Source organism: Rhamphochromis sp. 'chilingali' (assembly GCF_963969265.1).
Source record: "Rhamphochromis sp. 'chilingali' genome assembly, chromosome: 16".
In the NCBI taxonomy this organism is placed as follows: Eukaryota; Metazoa; Chordata; class Actinopteri; order Cichliformes; family Cichlidae; genus Rhamphochromis; species Rhamphochromis sp. 'chilingali'.
Window position 1 is genome coordinate 11237681 of NC_137943.1, and position 19096 is coordinate 11256776.

The 19096-nt window shown below is 44.0% G+C and overlaps 1 protein-coding gene across 1 annotated transcript in view; it reads left to right on the forward strand.

Annotated features, from left to right (window-relative positions):
- ephb3a (eph receptor B3a) overlaps positions 1-17812 on the forward strand; it is a 39395-nt gene extending 21583 nt beyond the window's left edge. Inside the window, exons 7-15 of the mRNA XM_080906612.1 lie at positions 1428-1584; positions 1771-1879; positions 2188-2240; positions 3827-3949; positions 4627-4874; positions 9445-9660; positions 9950-10099; positions 12891-13084; positions 16046-17812. Of these exons, the coding sequence (XP_080762738.1) occupies positions 1428-1584; positions 1771-1879; positions 2188-2240; positions 3827-3949; positions 4627-4874; positions 9445-9660; positions 9950-10099; positions 12891-13084; positions 16046-16157 (1362 nt within the window). The 3' untranslated portion in view covers positions 16158-17812. The remainder of the gene's footprint in view (positions 1-1427; positions 1585-1770; positions 1880-2187; positions 2241-3826; positions 3950-4626; positions 4875-9444; positions 9661-9949; positions 10100-12890; positions 13085-16045) is intronic.
- Positions 17813-19096: the final 1284 nt, after the last annotated feature.

Here is a 19096-nt window from a genome sequence, read left to right on the forward strand (position 1 = left end):
TTGGACAGTGTTTTTACACATGTCTGTCGCTTCAATTTCTAACTACGACTGCAGCAACATAGTAGTGGCCAAAGAAATCGCAAGGAGGCTTTTTCCACCCAGTCATACACAAGTGTTTGTCATTGACCAGCCTGTAGGCCTGCGTGACTGGAACTTGTTCGCTTGACCCTGCATTGTCCAAATGACAGTCAGGTTAGTCAAGTAGTTAGAGGTCATGTGTCTCCAAAATCTCACTATTTTGATGCCATAGTTCGAACAGTGCTAACAGTGCAAACACTAACAAGCTTGTTCAGCAGCTGCTTCTATAAACTGTATTAATGCAACTCCAGTATTCGGTGGATACAGTTATAACAAAGAGGGAAACTATCCACAGAGGCCCAAACTGTTTTGTTTTTTTTAATGCCAGGCTGTAAACATGTGTTTTTAATGCTGTAAAGTTGGACATTTTGACATGGGTGTCTATGGAGATTGAGTCACTTTTAGAGCAAGCCTCAAGTGGCCATTAAAGAAGCTGTAGTTTTTTTGGCTCCTCTGTGTTGGCTTGGGTTGGTTACAGTTTCAGAATACACAAGAGGGGTATTAACTTGGATTTTTCTATGTTGTAGTACAAAACGTGACTACCACTAAAGCTTGCATTAACTGCAGACCGTATTTCAGTCGTCTCACAGAAAAAGCCCAATAAAAAAAAAAATCTGCTGACTTTCAGATAAAGGAGCCAGGGGAGGAAAATGCTAAGTCATTTTAAAATTTTAAGACCTACTCCTGCTACACTGAATATCAGCACAGGTTTGATTCTTTCTTTATGAGTTCATCTTCAGCTGTATTTGTTTTAAAGAACACTTATCGTCTGAATTTAAAACATAACAGCAATTTTTGTTAAACACCAAGTACTGTGGTCACAAGTGACACTTCCAGGATAATGTTATATACTAAAAAGAACTACAGACTCTTTTACTGCCTACGTAATCACTGTTTACAAACTGTAAAAGGGTCTATAACACTAAAGCTAGAAGAAAATTGCCAATCTTCAGCTAGCAATGGCTCATTTATTAGTAATAAAAAACCAGCTGGTCAGACCAGGGATGTCAAACTCATTTAAGTCCACAGTGTGTATGTCCTCCTTCACATTCTCCAGCGGACCGGATGAGAGTCTTCGCCAGGCCAATTCTGGCCCCCGTGCCGTATGTTTGCCACGCCTGTAATAGACTAAAGAAAGCAGCAAGAGCAAAACTTATTAGTCTGTTAGAATAAAAAGAAGGACTGGCACATCCACGAATAATGAATTCATCCTTTAATCCCTAAGAAGAAGATTATGACACGACATTTTTTCAAAGTATGATATTAGTTTGTGAAGCTAAGCGAGGATAGAAAGATGGAGACACATAACCCTGCTGCACTAATATTTAATATTTATGTTTTTCCTTCAGGGCCAGGCAATGTCACACACTGTAACTTCCCAGCACAGCTCAGCCAAGGTGGAGGGGCTGCGGGCTGCCACGCCCTACGTGGTGCAGGTCAGAGCACGCACCGTTGCTGGGTATGGACGCTACAGCAACCCCATGGACTTCAGCACCAGCCTCCACAGTACGGACTCGTTCTCTCCCACTTTACCGTCTGTTCCTGATGATCTGCTGCAGCGGTTCTCTTAATGAGGGTTCAGACTTGATAGTTTTTATGGCTGCCCTAATTGGTAGCCATTATGCATGCAGCGCGAGCCACCCTTTAATCTCTCTGCTGTTATGCATTCATTTGTGTGTCTCCGTGGCCCAGGTGACCCTCAGAAGTCCGTGCAGGACCAGCTGCCTCTCATCATCGGCTCGGCGTCCGCGGGTCTGGTGGTCATTGTTGCCTTGGTGGTTATCGCTGTTGTCTGCCTTAAGTAAGTGTTTGATTTTCATTACCGACAGGCTGAACTACATGTTTTCACTTTGTCCGTTAGACTTTGAACAAAGACGCTCATTAAATTTTAACATGCTCTCAGAGGATGTAAACTGTTAGCCGCTACAAATCAGCTCCAAAAGAGGGGAAACAAAGAAAGGAAAAAGCAGATGTGCTGCCAGGAGTTTCGTCCTCAGCCTGTGATTATCTGATAGCGCAGTTAGACGTTAGCTTGATTCACTGTACCTGGAAAGCTGGCCAGGGCTGATTATGTCAATGTGACTTTTCTCATGTGCTTCTTGTTTACAGGAAGCAGCGCAGCGGGTCAGAGCTGGAGTACACTGAGAAACTGCAGCAATACAGTAAGTTTATGTGCTGAGCTTGGAAACCGTCTCCTCTGTGCTACTTTTGCTCATGCCAGCACAGTTAGCCCACTGATTCAATCAATTATCCAATCACCTGTTTGAGGCAGGAAAACATTTCCCTGTTGTCTCGGAGGAGGTCCGAGCACACAGATCATCTGAGTTGAAGTAGATACGTGCGCAGCGGGAAATAATTCCACACTGGACGAGGAGGGGCTGCCCACACACTGAAATGTAAAATATTTGTTAATGCAACATTTTTCCGAGGTCTTTGCTTGATGAAATTTCAGTCTGCGGAAAGTCATTTGTTTGGTTTCTATTTTTTCCCCCTGAAACACACATGGCATGAATTGCAAGCTCCCCAATGTCATTCAAGTTCTCCACTTTTCTGTCTGCCTGTGGACGGGATGCTGTCATTTGAAGGCCAAAAATAAAGCAAAATGAATTGTTTGTTAACTATATTTTGTTTTGATAGGTTTGATAGATTCTAATGCAAAACATCAGCCTCGCTGCACAGATCTTAATCAAGGCGCTATCAGTAGGAGAACAGGACTAAGAATCTACTGCTGTGCTGTGAGTCTCTGTCTGAGCACAATAGTGTCACTTGCAGTTATTATAAACTAAACTCAGTGATTCAATTTTACCAAATCACAACAGCAGTCGCCTCAAGGTGCTTTATATTATAAATTAAAGACCCCCCAAATCATACGATGCCCTATGAGCCAGCACTTGGCAACTGCGGGAAGGGAAAACTCCCTTTTAAAAGGAAGAAAATGTCCGGCATACATCTGCCATGACCAGTTGGGAATGAGTGGAGGAAAACAGGATAAAAGACACGCTGTGGAAGAGAGCCAGAGATGAATAACAGCTAATTATTAAATGCTGAGTGGTGGATGCGGTGGCGGTGGCTCTGCCTCCCAGTCTTCTTTTAAATACCGTAGGAACCACAAGCAAACCTTCAGTCTGAGAGAGAAGTGCTCCCAGGATGGCACTATAAGGTCTCTGAAAATAACATGTGGTGTGATTATTAAAACCTTGTATGTGTCGAGAAGGAAATTACACGATTAGGCCTTAAATTTTGACCTGATCCTGGGATTAACTCACATGTGGGCAGATGCCTACAATTTCCTACATCAGTGTAAATGTTCATGTAGGAATTAAGTGGATTTTTCCGTGTTTTATATCTTATGTTCTGTTTTTGTATGTTAGAAATCTTCTCACTGCAGCCATATTTCGATTCACTTATTCAATATGTGGCCACTCTGTAAAAAATGTCCACTCGTGCATCAGAAGAAAAGTCAGACCGATCTTTAGGATTAGGATTTATCCTTTTCATTACACGAATGCTGAATCTCATAGCAGTTCGCCACAAAGTTGTTGAGATGAATCAGTGTGGATTCATCATCTGGCTTTGCTATCCGTGGATCAAACACAGCATAGCTAGGAACATGTCTTATTTATACTGCAGCATTGATTTCACTCATATTATTCAGCCGTTGCCGTATTCAAAGCTTTGCTTTTAACAGATGAACTCATATGAACGACATTAAAGATGCAGATTTTTTCCATTTTTCTCTATTTTTTAGTTTCTCCGGGGGTCAAAGTGTACATCGACCCTTTCACCTACGAGGACCCCAATGACGCAGTCCACGAGTTTGCCAAAGAAATAGACATCTCCTGTGTAAAAATAGAAGAAGTCATCGGCGCAGGTAAAGAACCCTGATGTTTTTTGTCCAAGTGGACAGAATAATTTACCTTTATTAAACATTTATTTGAGCAAGAGTATGCCATCAAGGCCGGGCGCTGCTCTGTTAGAGAGTCCTCTGTGGGAGAGCAAGGTTAGGATTCAGAGTGCACATGAGAGCTGTGGGTGGGAAGGACTTCTCTGTAGCTCTCCGCCCCTCCTTCCTTTATTTCTTTCTTTCTTGTCTTTCCAGCAGCATGTTGTGTCCTAACTTCACCTCAAATGACAGTCTGCTCCCGCTCGTTCAACCTTCCTGTCTTCTCTGTCTTTCCTTCCCTTGTAAACATTCGTACTCAGGCACCAAATGCAAAACCCTCAAGTACCTCGCCCACCCTCTGTCTCCCTGCACCCCTCCCAGGTTGCACACTCGATCTATACCAGTCACTCCCTCTCTCCCCAACATCTTCGACCCCTGACCCCACTAGCGACCCCCGTCTTCTCTTTTCTAATTCTCTCCCACAGTCGAAGTCGACCCTCAACTCACTCCCGAGTCCGACCAGTAACGCTTCCTCTCCCCGCACTCTCCCTGACGCTCTCTTTCCCGCCACCCCTCCTCCCCGTTCATTCCTCTGCTCACTCAACCCCTGCCCACCTCCATCACCCCCCACCCCTCCTCTCGCCACCTCGTTCTCCTCGCTCCAGGTGAATTTGGCGAGGTGTGCCGCGGGCGTCTCAAGCAGGCCGGGCGCAGGGAGATGGTGGTGGCGATCAAGACGCTGAAAGCCGGCTACACCGAGCGTCAGAGGCGGGACTTCCTCGCCGAGGCCTCCATCATGGGTCAGTTCGACCACCCCAACGTGATCCGTCTGGAGGGCGTCCTGACGCGAAGCTGCCCCGTCCTCATCATCACCGAATTCATGGAGAACGGAGCGCTCGATTCCTTCCTCAGGGTAAGCTTGGCGGGAGGCGTGCGCCGCCCAACACCTCTGACAGAAAAAAGATTGCTTTCTGTTTGCATCAAAGCTGAGAGGAACACATACACACACACACACAGTCATTCACGATACCTCTGGGTTATCAGAATGTTTTACTCTCTGTAAAACACCCCGAGGCTCTTTACTTGCTGAGTGATAGAGATTAAATGCGCAATATAACGCCTGGAGACAAGCATAGTGTCTCTGCTTGACGTGACTGAGTGATGCTGACAGGCTCTTCCCGTGCACAAACTCCTGGTGGAAAACTGTCACACACGCAGACCTTTGCATAGGTTTGCTTCAGTGTATTAGAGAGTCTTTGTACCACCGCAGAATACATTAGTGATCAGAGTTTTTGGTTCAGACCACCTACACAAAACGCTGAACAAAGGCGGGATGAGAAATGAGGTGTCACAAGGTACATTTCCAGCTGCGTGGGGACTATTACATGTCATTTACATCCAATAAAATGTGTTTTCTTGCGTGGCTGTACTGTGAAGAAGACTACTGCAGCTTTTTGACTAAATGATAATTCTTCATGCTTGCGATGAATAAATGCTCTGATGCTGGTATTAATAGCAGTTTTCGGGGGATATTGTTAATGATATTGAAGAAAGGCGACACTGACCAGCTTGTCGAGCTGGTTTCGGTGGGTTTGATGCCTGGTGTGATGTCGGTTCTCTTTTAAAGAGAATTCGTCACACAGTTTAAAAAAGTATTGCTCAGTACTTTGTTGAAGCTGCTCAAGGCCACTCTTGGCTGTGTGCTCAGGGTTGTTGTTGTGTTGGAACATGAGCCTTTGCTCCACGCTAAGATCCAGAGCGCTCTGGAGCAGGTTATCATCTAGGCTGCATATCTCTGCATTCATCTTACCCTTGATCCTAACTAGTTTGCCACTTCCTGCTTCTGAAAACCTTCCCTACAGCACGCCACCATGCTTCACTGTAGGGATGGTATTAGCCAGGTGATGCTTAGTTTCCTCCAGATGTGATGCTTGGCATTCAAGCCAGGGGTTCGATGTTTGATTCATCAGACCAGAGTATTTTGATTCTCATGGTCTTAAAGCCCTTCGGGTAACCTTCAGTCTCGCCACTCTACCAAACAGGCCTGATTGGTGGAGTGCTGCAGAAAAGGTCCTTCTACCCCAATCGCTCGGACTGGTCAAGTGGCCAGATCTAAGAAGAATTTCAAACTTCTCAATACTTATCAATGCAGTACTTTTAATACTTATGTACATGTTAATATTGTGCATTTCAAACAAAATAAAATAATCAAAAATTTCACTTTTTTCAGTTTTCAGGATGTTAATTGTTAAGCACAATTTGATCTCTTTTTAAAATCGTTCTCAATTCAAAGCCTTTTGGACTTTAGAGTGCTAATATATTTGTTTTAAAAAGAAGCGGTTTGACGTGGTCCTCTCTGACTCTGTGAAAGATCTATCGGAGTTTACAAGGATTCATTAATTACCTGAAAACCAGCTGATTTATCAGCAATAAGAATAATAGCTGCAGCTCCACACGAGAGCCCTCACTTCCTTTTCTCGATCAGCGGGGAATTAATCAGTTTTGATAATTATTTGTCGAGATGGAATAAATGATAAATATTCATCAGTCGTAGCTTCTGAGATTTAATCACTCAAAATCTTGTTCCTTTTTTACGTTTAGTCGCTGTGTAACTAATTAATAACATTTATAAATGTTGTCTGAATAAGTAGCTTTACAGAAACCGCTGACATGAGGGGCAAGTTTACCGTCGTATTGGCGATGAACGGCTGGCTCTAGTTGATTTCCACGCTTTTCTCCAACCAGTCGGTAGAGACCGACTTATTCATCTGAACTTAATATGTTTGGTGACACTTTAACGGTTCTTTAAGAGTGGGTTACTGAGCTCAGCTAACCTCGGCAGTGCCAGAAATTAGCGAGCGGGGGCTAGCTGGTTTACATTTCGATACAGGGAAGGGGGCATTGGGCGGTGACAGCCACACTCCAATATGATTGTGACACCACGAATGCTATCAGACCAGAGTGCTGTTAAGCTTGCATTACCCAACATCTAGATCGGACTGATAACACTGATATGATATAAATATGCTGATTTTAGTTTGTAAATCTACTAATATATGATGCTGTGTTATTATATATAAAGCATTTCAGCAGGGTATCGGTGATTAAACTCCTGTCCAGCTGCCACATTAAACCGATGTGCACATTAATGAGTCAATAATTTAGGCAAATCATTAAAATACTTTAGATTTACTTTGTGCAGCAGCACTTTTTAAGTACATGAACCTGAAAATAGTGACAAATATCTTCTAAACCTCTTGATGCATGCTCAGTCATCCAGGAAAGTAAATCTCCAAAAAGTTGATTCTGTTCATCTGGACGTAGCGTTTTGTGGGAGAAACGTTTCATCACTCATCTGAGTGACTTCTTCAGTCTCAGCTGACTGCAGGTTTCCCCAATCTTATAAACAGTACATTTGCATAATGACTGAAACCAGTCCACTGAAGGAACAATGGGCTGGGAGGTCAGTTCCTTGATCTTAATTATGCAAATTCTCATGACCATTGATCAACAACCACTGATCAGTGGTCATGAGTACCATTCACAGAGAGTTGGGGAATTAAGGAACTGACCTCCCAGCCCATTGTTCCTCAGTGGGCTGTTTATAAGATTGGAGAAACCTGCAGTCAGCTGAGACTGAAGAAGTCACTCAGATGAGTGACGAAACGTTTCTCCCACAAAACGCTACGTCCAGATGAACAGAATCAACTTTTTGGAGATCTTCTAAACCTGTTCTTTACAGTCTGTTTTTCAGAATCAAAGGCTCTGATTTATTTTCTTTCTCTCAGTTGCTCAGTTAAAATAACATTTGTTGGTTCTAATCTTAGTTATCAAGTAATCATCTGTATCATTACTGCGGACGATTTCAGATGTTTTTATGTATAAAATCTTTGGGTTTTAGGATATATGTTTTTATTGTATTTCGTCATTTTTATTCGTTTGTCAATCATCAAGCCAACTCGCCGTCTCCTTTCTAAGCATTTTGGACACTTTCACAATTTTCAAGTTAATTTTCAATTTATAAATAATGAACTGATAACGCCAACACTCATTATTTGCAGCTCCACATCTGATAGTGCAGCCTGAGCTTTTTTTTTCCCTCCTCCTCACCCACTCCTCTCAGCCAGCTGTCCTACAGATAACAGAAAAAGTGCCTGCTCTGTGCTCTCCTCACCCCTGCTCTCTCGCCAGTGTCACACTGCCTGTGACTCAGAGGAACTCAGAGTCCTGCTCTAACAAGGAAACTATTGAGTTAATGCACACACACACATGTGCACGCACACATGCACAAACTGTCCAAGCGTGTCACCCGCAGTGGAGCTTCAGACTCCCCCCCGGACATGTGGACATATGCACATGTAGAAAACTTTATAGAAACACAGAAATAACACACATGCACTCATGCCACCGTGGCTTTGAAGGCCTGCTATGAATCACGGCTGTTTACACATCCATCCATCCCGGCTTGTTTGCCTGTCAGACTTCATTGGAGTGTGCAGACTACAAGGCAGGATGTTTATGGGTTTGCGATGGCACGTCCTGTGTTCTTTGCTTTCTCATCGCGGAGCCAAAGAAGGAATTGATTATGTCGAGAAAAAAATTCTTATTTTCCCCACCCCTGTGACTCCCTTCGCTCGGATTAGATATTCAGGTCATGAGAGAAAACCTCCCACCGTAGCTTCGTTCAATTTTGCAGAAATTTCAGATCATTTTTTAACTGGTTAATTGATTAGTTTTAGTTCAGCTCCCACACATCAGGGTACACGCGCCTTCGCGAGTCAGGAGCGCTGATTTATTGCGATCTCGAGTATGTGACACGCGTCACAAATGCGGAGAATTGTAAATTAAACCCTGAAAGCCCTCATCTAAGATTACTTTCATGCTTCTCAAATGTTGCACGAGAGGGCAAATCTCTGCTTCTCGAGGACTTTGCCCTTTTTACAAATGATCTTTGAGCAACATGACATAGTGATTTTGTTGACGAGCTGATTTTATTCTCATGTCAACAGGAAGAAGAAAAAGCAAAGCCATGTTCAGCCTTTAACTGCTACTAGTTTGTCAGTCAGTGAATGAGGGGAAAATACCTGCAGTGGTCTGGTTTTGATTGCAGTGTTTTGGCTCCCATTATTATATTGTTTTGTTGAGTCAATGGCGAGCCATACCAGCTTTAGTATGACAGTAAAGACTCTAATTAATCAGCTAATTGGACAGCATGCATGAAAAGGTCAGCTGTCAGTGACTGTCAGCGGGAGCCATGAAGCACTATGACAGATGTCATGTTTACGTGGCCTCGGTGACTGATCTCCTGCCTCTGGTTCTCCTCTTATCTCCCGTACTCGCCCCTATCATCTGTTTCAACACATCTTTTCTCTTTCTCATTTTCCACTCCCTGTTCATTAACCGCCTCCTCTGCTGCACCCTCCCCGCTTCTCCCCCTCTATCTCTGACTGTGTGCATGTGTGTTTTTTTTTCCTTGCTTGCAGCTGAACGACGGGCGCTTCACAATGACACAGCTGGTCGGGATGCTGCGCGGCATCGCTGCAGGCATGAAGTATCTGTCAGACATGAACTATGTTCACCGAGACCTCGCCGCCCGAAATATCCTGGTCAACAGCAACTTGGTCTGCAAGGTCTCCGACTTTGGCCTGTCGCGCTTTCTGGACGACACCTCCGCTGACCCCACTTACACAAGCTCTCTGGTTGGTCAAATACGCGTGAATGTGTGTGCCGCTGTGCGTTTGTGTACACTGTGCTTGTTTAATTGGGCGTCTTAATTCGATCCCCACTCACTTGTTTCACATGTACACATAAATGCATGTGTGACTGTTCACGTGTGCCAATATTTACGTTGGCGCACGACACCATCTGTGAAATTTGCATTTGCTGTTTTTTTTTTTTGCATTTGTGTGCTGCTGCTTGTGCCTGCGCTTATAGGATTGGAGTATCTTTCAGAGTGCTGATACCATCCCCCTCTGTCTGTGTGTGCAGGGCGGTAAGATTCCCATTCGGTGGACAGCACCAGAGGCCATTGCCTTCAGGAAGTTCACCTCTGCCAGTGACGTATGGAGCTACGGCATCGTCATGTGGGAGGTGGTCTCCTATGGAGAGCGGCCATACTGGGACATGAGCAACCAGGATGTAAGTCAGCACAAGAGTCTCACGAGAAAACGTATATCTATAGCCTGAAAGCTCATGGAAGGAGTTTCATGTCTAAGTTTAGGGCCGGCTGAGAGTTTCTCCAGGCTGCTGTGGCTTTGATTTCCAGCGTGACATGTTGGACTCGGGCCTGTTCTACTGTCTTTATCTCCTCACTGCAGATGCTGGTTGCAGCTGCGTGCCTATGTTCTAGTTTTTACCACCTTATTTACGGCCCTGGCCTGCCCACCCCCCTACAAATCCATACTGCAAAGCCTCCCTCCTCACACTTACAAAGGCATACTCAGGATTGGCTTTTTCTCTCCTTCTTCTTTACGTGTGTTGGTACCTGTAGGCTATCTGCACTGCACAGACATTGTAACTGCAGCAGTGAGCTCGAAGGAAAGAAAAAATAAATCTCTTGGTTCCTCCTCCCTGAACAAAGTACTGAAGCAATGTGTACACCTCCACTTCACTCTCTGAGGAATATCTGCTCTGTACTGAGCTTCAAAAAAGCGACTTATAACGCTGATACCAATAAAGCAAAGGAGAAAAAAAAGGATCAGAAATGAAAAATGGCAGTAATGTATGTATAACTTTCACAACAGAACCCACATGCAGTAATGAAAGCATCAAAGTAGAAGCCCACTATTGTTCCCAATAGCCTTTGTGCCACAGTCATCGCTCAATAAGCAACAGAGTCAACAAATACGAGATATAAACAGAAGTACTCGCAGACTAGAAGCACGACATAAAAATCAAAGAACAAGCGGCGGGAGACGAGAAGCGCTGCAGAAATGTTTTATTGTTCCCAAATGGAATTTTTTTATTGTTGTGGGGAGTTAAAACCCATACGCAGCTTACGGAGGCAAATGCAGTTGCTAGGCGAACTCGCATCCGTGAGCCAACGTGTTCTTCCTCCAGTTTATTGTTTCTCCCATCAATCATGCCAGTTCTGAAGTGACAAATTTGAGAATATTGTTTTTATAGTTTTGTTAAGACGCTGAAAGAAAGATTGGAATGTGTGACAGCACGAGCTGAGGAACTGTCTAATGCAGGAGATAATACAGGAACTGCCGATTATTCTCACACCACAACAACAAAGGCCAAACAGAATGAGCATAATACGAATGATTCAGAGCCAAATGGTAACACTCTGTAGAGGCGCCACATGAAATTTGCCTAAATCCTTATGCACAGTCTTCTGGGTTGATATTTATTTAGCATAGCAAATTTCAAATGTAATCTTCATTTGAATGTGTTTGTGGCGGAAATGATTATGGACCAGAGTGAGACAGGTTTACAATTATCAGAAAGCTTGCCATAAAATGTGTCCAAATGTATTGGTGTTCTTTGTCTTCAAAGGAAATTTAATGATTTCAGAGACCCCTCAACTTTATCCCTTAATGCAATAATTTCTGAAAACTCTAAGATAGGTTTCCATTAAAATTTCTTACAAGTATACAAAGGATGAAGAGTAATAGCTGAAACAAGTTTCAGATTTCTTTAGCAAATGATCAAAAACTTGCAAAACAAATGGTATTCTCCTCTTAAAATGCTAACAGCCTAAACATTTTAAACATTATTATGGTGTATTCTTTCAGTTATCTCTTGTAGTACACTTCTGCATAGTACAAAATACTTTTTGCATAGTACATGAACAGGGTAGTGTTGTTTCAAATCCAAAGACGGCTAGTAATGCGCTTGTTGAAAATGGCGATTGTAGCTAATGACCATTATCAACATTAGCTGCTTCATTTTGCAGAACTTTACAACTCGTCAAGCCTCCGACCCTTTTTTACATCAAAGACCTAATCAAGACACTTCAGCATCCACAAACATCAAATCATGCCACAAGTATAACATTAATACCTGACAAAAACAAAAACAAACCAATGTTAGCTAGCTTGCTAGCTAGCGTTGGCACTAACTAGCTAGCTAACTTTAGCGATGTCGGTGTACCCTCCCACTGGCTGAAAACTGGTTGATGGTCACATTTCTCCTACCTTGGAGACAGCTTGGCAAGCACTGAGGATGAAACATGTTTACACCTTAGTTTTTTACACCATCTTACACTTGTAATAAAACCCTTGTCAGTGTTGACATCAAATATACTACATTATTGCTTTTAGCTTCATTCAGTATTTAGTGGAGACTCAAACAAAATTACCTTACAGATACAAATTTTTGTGACCGTTAAGTTACGTGCACGGTTAAAATTATTTAAGTGCCAGACTTAGACAGACAATTCCAGTATAAACTTTTCTCAACTTAGAGCTGAGTGATTGAAGCGACTACCAATGAGAGTGCAGCATACTGGATATTGTAAATAAATGAGAGGATTACCATTCATCAGTCAGGAGTAAACTGTCAGCTTCAAACTCCCAACTCCCAACTCTTGATCGTGGCTCAAGAGTTGGGAGTTCGCCTTGTAATCGGAAGGTTGCCGGTTCGAGCCCCGGCTTGGACAGTCTCGGTCGTTGTGTCCTTGGGCAAGACACTTCACCCGTTGCCTACTGGTGGTGGTCAGAGGGCCCGGTGGCGCCAGTGTCCGGCAGCCTCGCCTCTGTCAGTGCGCCCCAGGGCAGCTGTGGCTACAATGTAGCTTGCCATCACCAGTGTGTGAATGTGTGTGTGAATGGGTGGATGACTGGATATGTAAAGCGCTTTGGGGTCCTTAGGGACTAGTAAAGCGCTATATAAATACAGGCCATTTACCAAAGTGATGCACAACAAGTGAAACACTCCCTGTGTGGACAAGCCAGTTGTTAAGATTGACTTCCTTTGCCTTCAGGTGATGACAGCAGTAGAGCAGGACTACCGGCTGCCCCCACCCATGGACTGTCCCATGGTGCTGCACCAGCTGATGTTGGAGTGCTGGATGAAGGAGAGAAACCTGAGGCCCAAATTCTCCCGAATCGTCAGCACTTTGGACAAGCTGCTTCGCAACGCCGCAAGCCTCAAGGTGGTGACCAGCACCTACTCAGGGTGAGTCTACAGTTAGGTCCTTGATTTGTTGCAGTGCATATTAAGTTGCATATTAAGGCAAACAGTCAATTCATCTTGGTTTGATTTGTCCAAAGATTTTTTTTTCAGAACTGTGCAGGTTGTTTTAGATTTTTCCCTTACAAAGTTTAATCTGGCCTTCTTGTTTCTTGTGTGTAACCAGTGGTTTGCACTTTGTGAATCCTCTATAGTGATTGAAAAAACTAGTTCAAGGTTGTTGTTTTTTTTTCCTTTTTTCTTTTTGATTTGTTTAGATGTTTTGAAGATGTTTCTGTTAACCATGTAAATAACTCTGCGATCATCCACTTTAGTTCACTTTTGGTCTTGCTGAGCTGACCAGTCTCTTCTTTTCTTTTTAAGAAAGTACCAGATTGTTTTTCAGTGAACTGATGGCTTCCCTCTCTTCCCTCTTAATGAACTTTGTTTATTATGTTTTCTTCATTTACCGTGAAATAACAAGGAGGGAACCGGTCTCACCCGCCTATTAAAACTGATTGCCAGTCAAACGTCCAATTAAAAATGTGGGGCTATGTATAAAAATGGCTGCAATTCCTGAACAGTTCATTCAAATATTTAGTAAAAACCTCTTGAATTAAATCTGAAAGTTTGCTCTTCAAATCTAACTGTATATGCAGGATAAATTTAAAGTAGATGTCCATGTGACATGTCAGAGTCGGGCTGATTTCAGTATGGTTTTTCTGTCGGTTATAGGAAGACAAGTAAGTTCGGTTAAATTTTCTCTTCCATCCAGAGATGGTATAGATCTGTTAGAATCACAGACTTTGATTACCTTGTTGGAAGGCTGGAGGTTTCAGACACTTTCCCACCACCCAGCAAGCACTTTGAGACAGAGTTTTCTCTTTTTCTAGCTAAAGATCAATGTTGAAGTTGAAGTTAATGTTAAAGTAGATGAAGAGAAGTTGCAAAGTGGATGGAGAGTGTTGCTTTTAGAAAAGTGTTGCGTCTCAGTCCTTTGTGGAAAGAGCAAAGCGCTTCACTGTCACCACCTTGGCAAGTTTTCCGCGAGATTTAGCAACTCTTCAGAGAAACTCGCTGAATTTACTTTTCTTGGTAGCTGCTACAGAAAAAATAAATAAAATATCAGTGGATTTCCATGCACAGGAAGTTCTAAACGAGTGTTTGGGGCTGCAAATTTAGAATCCAGCTCGTGTCCGTTTTGAGGATTCCTGGGTCACAGCAGCAGCAGCCAGAGTTTACAGTAAATGCAGAAGCATGGACTCTAATTAGAAATAATACCAGCTGTGTTGTGGCAGACTTGGCACCTGATGTATAACCGAGGCATAAAATGCTTTTGAGGTCTTTCTGCAATAAGAGCAGAAATAGTGCAAACACAAGGAAGCAGTGATGCAATTCCTTCTCTTTCACCTTGTGCGAAATTGTCCTCTGTATTGCATATGATGGCTGTGAAGTGCAGGATGAAGACTGGTGCAGGGACGAGCAGCGCCGCGCCTCTGGGTTGTGGGAATGAGATGTCACAGTAAAGAAAATTATGGCTGGCCTAAGGAAAGGCACAACAGGGTTCATGCTTGTTGGCTTCGGTTTTGTTTTATGCTTTTGGGGGACTTGGAGGATGCCTCTTTGAGCTGAAGGCCTTTGCGAGCAAACAGCGGACTCTGACATTTCCCGTGGACGTGTAAAGATTTCGCTTACTCGTAGGCGCCCGTCTTCGATTTCGAGCTTGTTCTCACTGTTGAATTTTAATGATTAGTACTTCTTTTAAGACGTACCAGATCCCTACATCTTAACCGATGCGTAACGAAACGAGCACACGTCCTCGAGCCCCTGCCTCTGACGTCGGCGATGGCACCCTGTTTCAGAGTCACATGAGGCAGAAATTGTACGCAGAGGATCCGGGTCTGATGCCAGCTTCTTGGCTCACAATTTCACTCTAACACTGAGCCCCAAGGGCGATTCTTATGCCAGGATTTGGGCTCGGCGAAGCTAATTGTGTGTGGAAATGTAATGGCTGACCTCAGTTTAATTCCCCCTATACTTGGCTGGATGCTGGAATGTAGGTGATAGGACAGACAGCAGCCAGAGCTGCTGACGTGGAAAAGCAGGAGGTGATGAAGTGTGAGTAATAAGGGAGATTGAGGAGAAGCTAAAAGAGAGGAATGTGTTTAATTAGGTTGCTAATGAGCTTTTTAATGCATCAGGGGAGGGTGCACCCAATGCTGTGATGAGCAAATAGGAAGGCAATGGGTGTGTGTGTGTGTGTGTATGCATGTTGTGCTGTTGTTGTGTTCCGATGACATGCCAATGATTAATTTATGGCCTCATCTGTATGCAGCAGCTAGAGATATAGATGGAGAAGGAGCAGGAGGAAGAGGAGGAGAGGGAACGGATCATGTTGTCAGAGCATGATTTAGAGAGCGTCTCCCGTGTTTGCGCGTGCGCGCGCGAGCCGTCGGAACGCTCGCTGCTGCTCACCTGCCATTGGCTGCTCAGTGATGTCGGGGCAGATAACGGAGGGAGAGAGAGGATATGAGATGCGGCGCTATCTGTGGAGTATCTTGTGCCACGAGGGCCTTAAAAACAAGGACACTGGCCGAGGAACAAAGGACACTCGGAGGCTCGCGGGGCTTTTTCCAAGATAGCCGAGAAATGTGTTGAACTTTTATTAAAACTGGAAACGCGATGAATAGATTCAGGCTTGGCATTTGAGTTGGATGCTGTTTATAGCAGATGAATCTCCGGATCAGCAATTTTGAGCTCATTCTCCTGGCGCTGTATTTTTTCATTGTCCATAACCAGGAGATTTAAGTGTATAGACTCTGCAGAATTTAGCTACGCTTGACACCAAGATGGATTAGGCCTTTATCCACCTTCAGCGAGAGCACTTAGAGGCGCGATAATGAGTTGCACCTTTTGTTTAAAGTGGCCGTGAACTTGGCGCTGACCTGTGTGGCTTTGTGTTGGCAGGGACCTGCTGCGGCTGGGAGGAACGCTGCCGGGACACAACAGGAAGAGTCCGGACAACAGTCAGGAAATCATTCGGCAACAGATGAGCCAAACTCTCCCGATCAGGGTGTGAGCTGGAAGGACTAGCTAAAAACTACCTAAAAACTCTTGAGACGAAGAACTGATGTAAAATAAATTTAAAAAAAGAAGAAGAAGTAAATGAAAAGGATGGAAGCTCCGGCGACACAGCGAAAGAGGACCAATCTGGAGATTTCTTTCCCACTGGAGACTCAGTGTCTGTTTAAAGAGAACTCTCCATTCCAGTGTGTGTGTTCATTACTTGACACTTGTGGATTTGTGACTGTTGACATAAAGCCAGACTTCTTATTGCTCCCTCTCAGGTTGTGTTTGCATGTCTGCATGTGTTTTCTGCTGGTTGGGGAATCAGTCTTTTCCTTCTCTTCACCCTCCGACTGAGGACAGGGCGGGCAATTTCACGCAGATGATGCAACAGTGCCAAGATAAAGCAATCGTTTGCTTAAAACCAGCTCAAAGACAGCTGTGGACCATCTCTCCAATCAGCGATTCCTTTTCTTTTTAAAAGAAAAAAAACCCAACCAAATATGTTCATTCATTTTGCAAATTTTATTATTCTTATTTTTTCCTGTAAAACAAGAAAAAAGAACTACACACTTTTCATCCGCTTCCTCTTAAAAACCGTCTTCCGTGTGTAACGGGAGACGTTACAAAACCTGTACAAAGCATCCGAGTCTTCACACCGTCTCTCTCTCGGTCCGAGGGGAGGCGTAGCTGACACTGTGCGGGACACGTCATGTGCATGCCAAAGTGGAAACGTCTTCACGAGAAAAGGATGAATAACGGTCCTCCTTAACTGTTGCTTTGTCGGCATCTTGCTGGATGGGCTTTAATGTCCACGTTTTTTCTTAATCTTGTTTGACTCACGGACGCATTGTTTTGAATGCTAACTTATTATCTGGCGAAGAGGTGATTCCTACCTGGACTTACCTTCTTTTTTTTTAATCACTTGTTTTCTGACATAAACAAAGCAGACAGACATGAATGGGTGAATTAGGAATCAATAGTTCTGCTCACACAGAGTACATTACCTTTAAACCCACTGAGCAGACATGTTCAAGGGCCTGTCTTTTCATTTTGTTTTTGGTTGTTGTTGGATTTGGGGATTTTTTTTTTCCTCAAATTAAAAGCGCCTGTGGTAATGCTGTGTTGTACATTAAACTCTGGTGTTGCAGGTCAGTGTGAATCTAAAAGGTCGTTATCCAGATGATAGCTTGGTGACCTTAATAGCGACCAGACCTACAAACACGGATGTAAAATCGACCGCTCGCTGGTTCATCTCTCCTCACGTGTTTTCTCCAGCACGCCGGCTCTCAGCGCAGTTTCCTATTAAAACGACTGCCTGTATATAACACTATATTTGTATTAGACCAACCTGCTCGGCATTTACAACTATCTGACCTGACTTTGGCCTCTCTATGACCCTCGTTTATATGCTTGTTTGTTTAATGTTGAGGAGCAGACAAATAGAGGAAAATTACAGTTAAATGGTCATTAAATATCTGAAACTATATGTCACGCTGAAAGAAAATGTGTCTGTTAGGGCAGACTCTTTTTTTTTTTTTCCTGTGCAAGTAAAGGTGTATTAGATTGTAAAGAAGAAAAAAATTTGCCAGAAAAACTAGAACAAAAATAAGCATTTCTCTTTCAGTATTTTTACGATAATCATATGCAAATAAATTATTAAATGGATCTCTGGTATTCTCTTTGATTTCTCCGTGGGTTCACTAGGCCGAAGTTCCCGGCCTCCTCTCATCCAGCCGTGGGATGAAACTAGGCGAGAAGCGAGCGTGTTTTACCTCCTCGGTCGGAATATCACAGCGGCTTTGGATGAATTAAGATTTAAGATTAATCAAAGCCCCGTCCGCACAGCTCGCCAATTAGCGAGACCACAGGACTATTCTGGGGATTTTGCAGTCTCTGTTGCTGCTGGAGAGGCTTCAAGGAGGCAAAGTTAATCTGGCTTCACACCAAATGTCAGCGTTATTTGGCTTTAATCTGTCTGCCAGGACACAAACCAGGTCCCTGCGTACTGCCGCGGTTGAGTGAAGCTGTCACCCACTGTTTTTATTGACTGAGAGGAAGCTCGACTGTCGGGGGGTTCATACTTAACCATCTCTGACTCACAGCTCAGGCTGCTGCTGTATGATCAGCCACCAAAGGGAAGACTGCTGCCGTGTTCTCCACATGTTCTCTAATCATCTCTGCAGCTCCCACAGGATGTGCACACAGCAGTCAACACACAGCCCCGTGGCATTTATCAAGTGTGTCAGATTCTCAGGTAGATAAGGTAGATAGATGCTTTGTGGTGGGGTTTTTATGGATACATCAAAAAAGGAAAACAAAGAAATAGAAATGCCCGACCTTGGGGAGCAGTGTTCTGCACACGGGCCTGCAGAGGAGGAAGTCTGTCGGGGGGAAGCTGCATTTGGGGGGGGCCTTGCTTTTAATCACGGTCTCTTGGTTTTCACCGCTACATCTGAGATCTGACACGGTGTCAAAAGTGAGAATTTGCATCCTGTTTATCATCAAAACCTTTGAAGCGTTTCCAGTTTTTGCAGGCCGCTTCAGCCTGCTGCTCACTATAAACCAGCCTTCACGTCCCTTCCAATCACAGCAGAGCTGCTGCGGGGCCCTGATAGACGACGCAGGACGGCAGCAAACCTAAAGGAAAATATCTGGATTTGTTGTACCATCAGCTGAAACGCTTCCTCACAGAGATTTTAATGAGCGTGCTCCGTGGAGGGGAGGGGGGGGGGAGCCGAGGAAGCGGTGGCAGGATGACAGGCAGGTTTTTATTTCGCAGGCTGCTCGCTGCTCATCACTAACCCCGACCGTCTGCGGTTCAACATCAAATCGCTGCGTCGCCGCAGCGATCCCAACGATTACTGAAAGATTAACACCAGCCCAGCCGTTATACTGGATGTATATAATCACACGAGAACACCAGCCAAGACAGGACCCACAGAAGACATG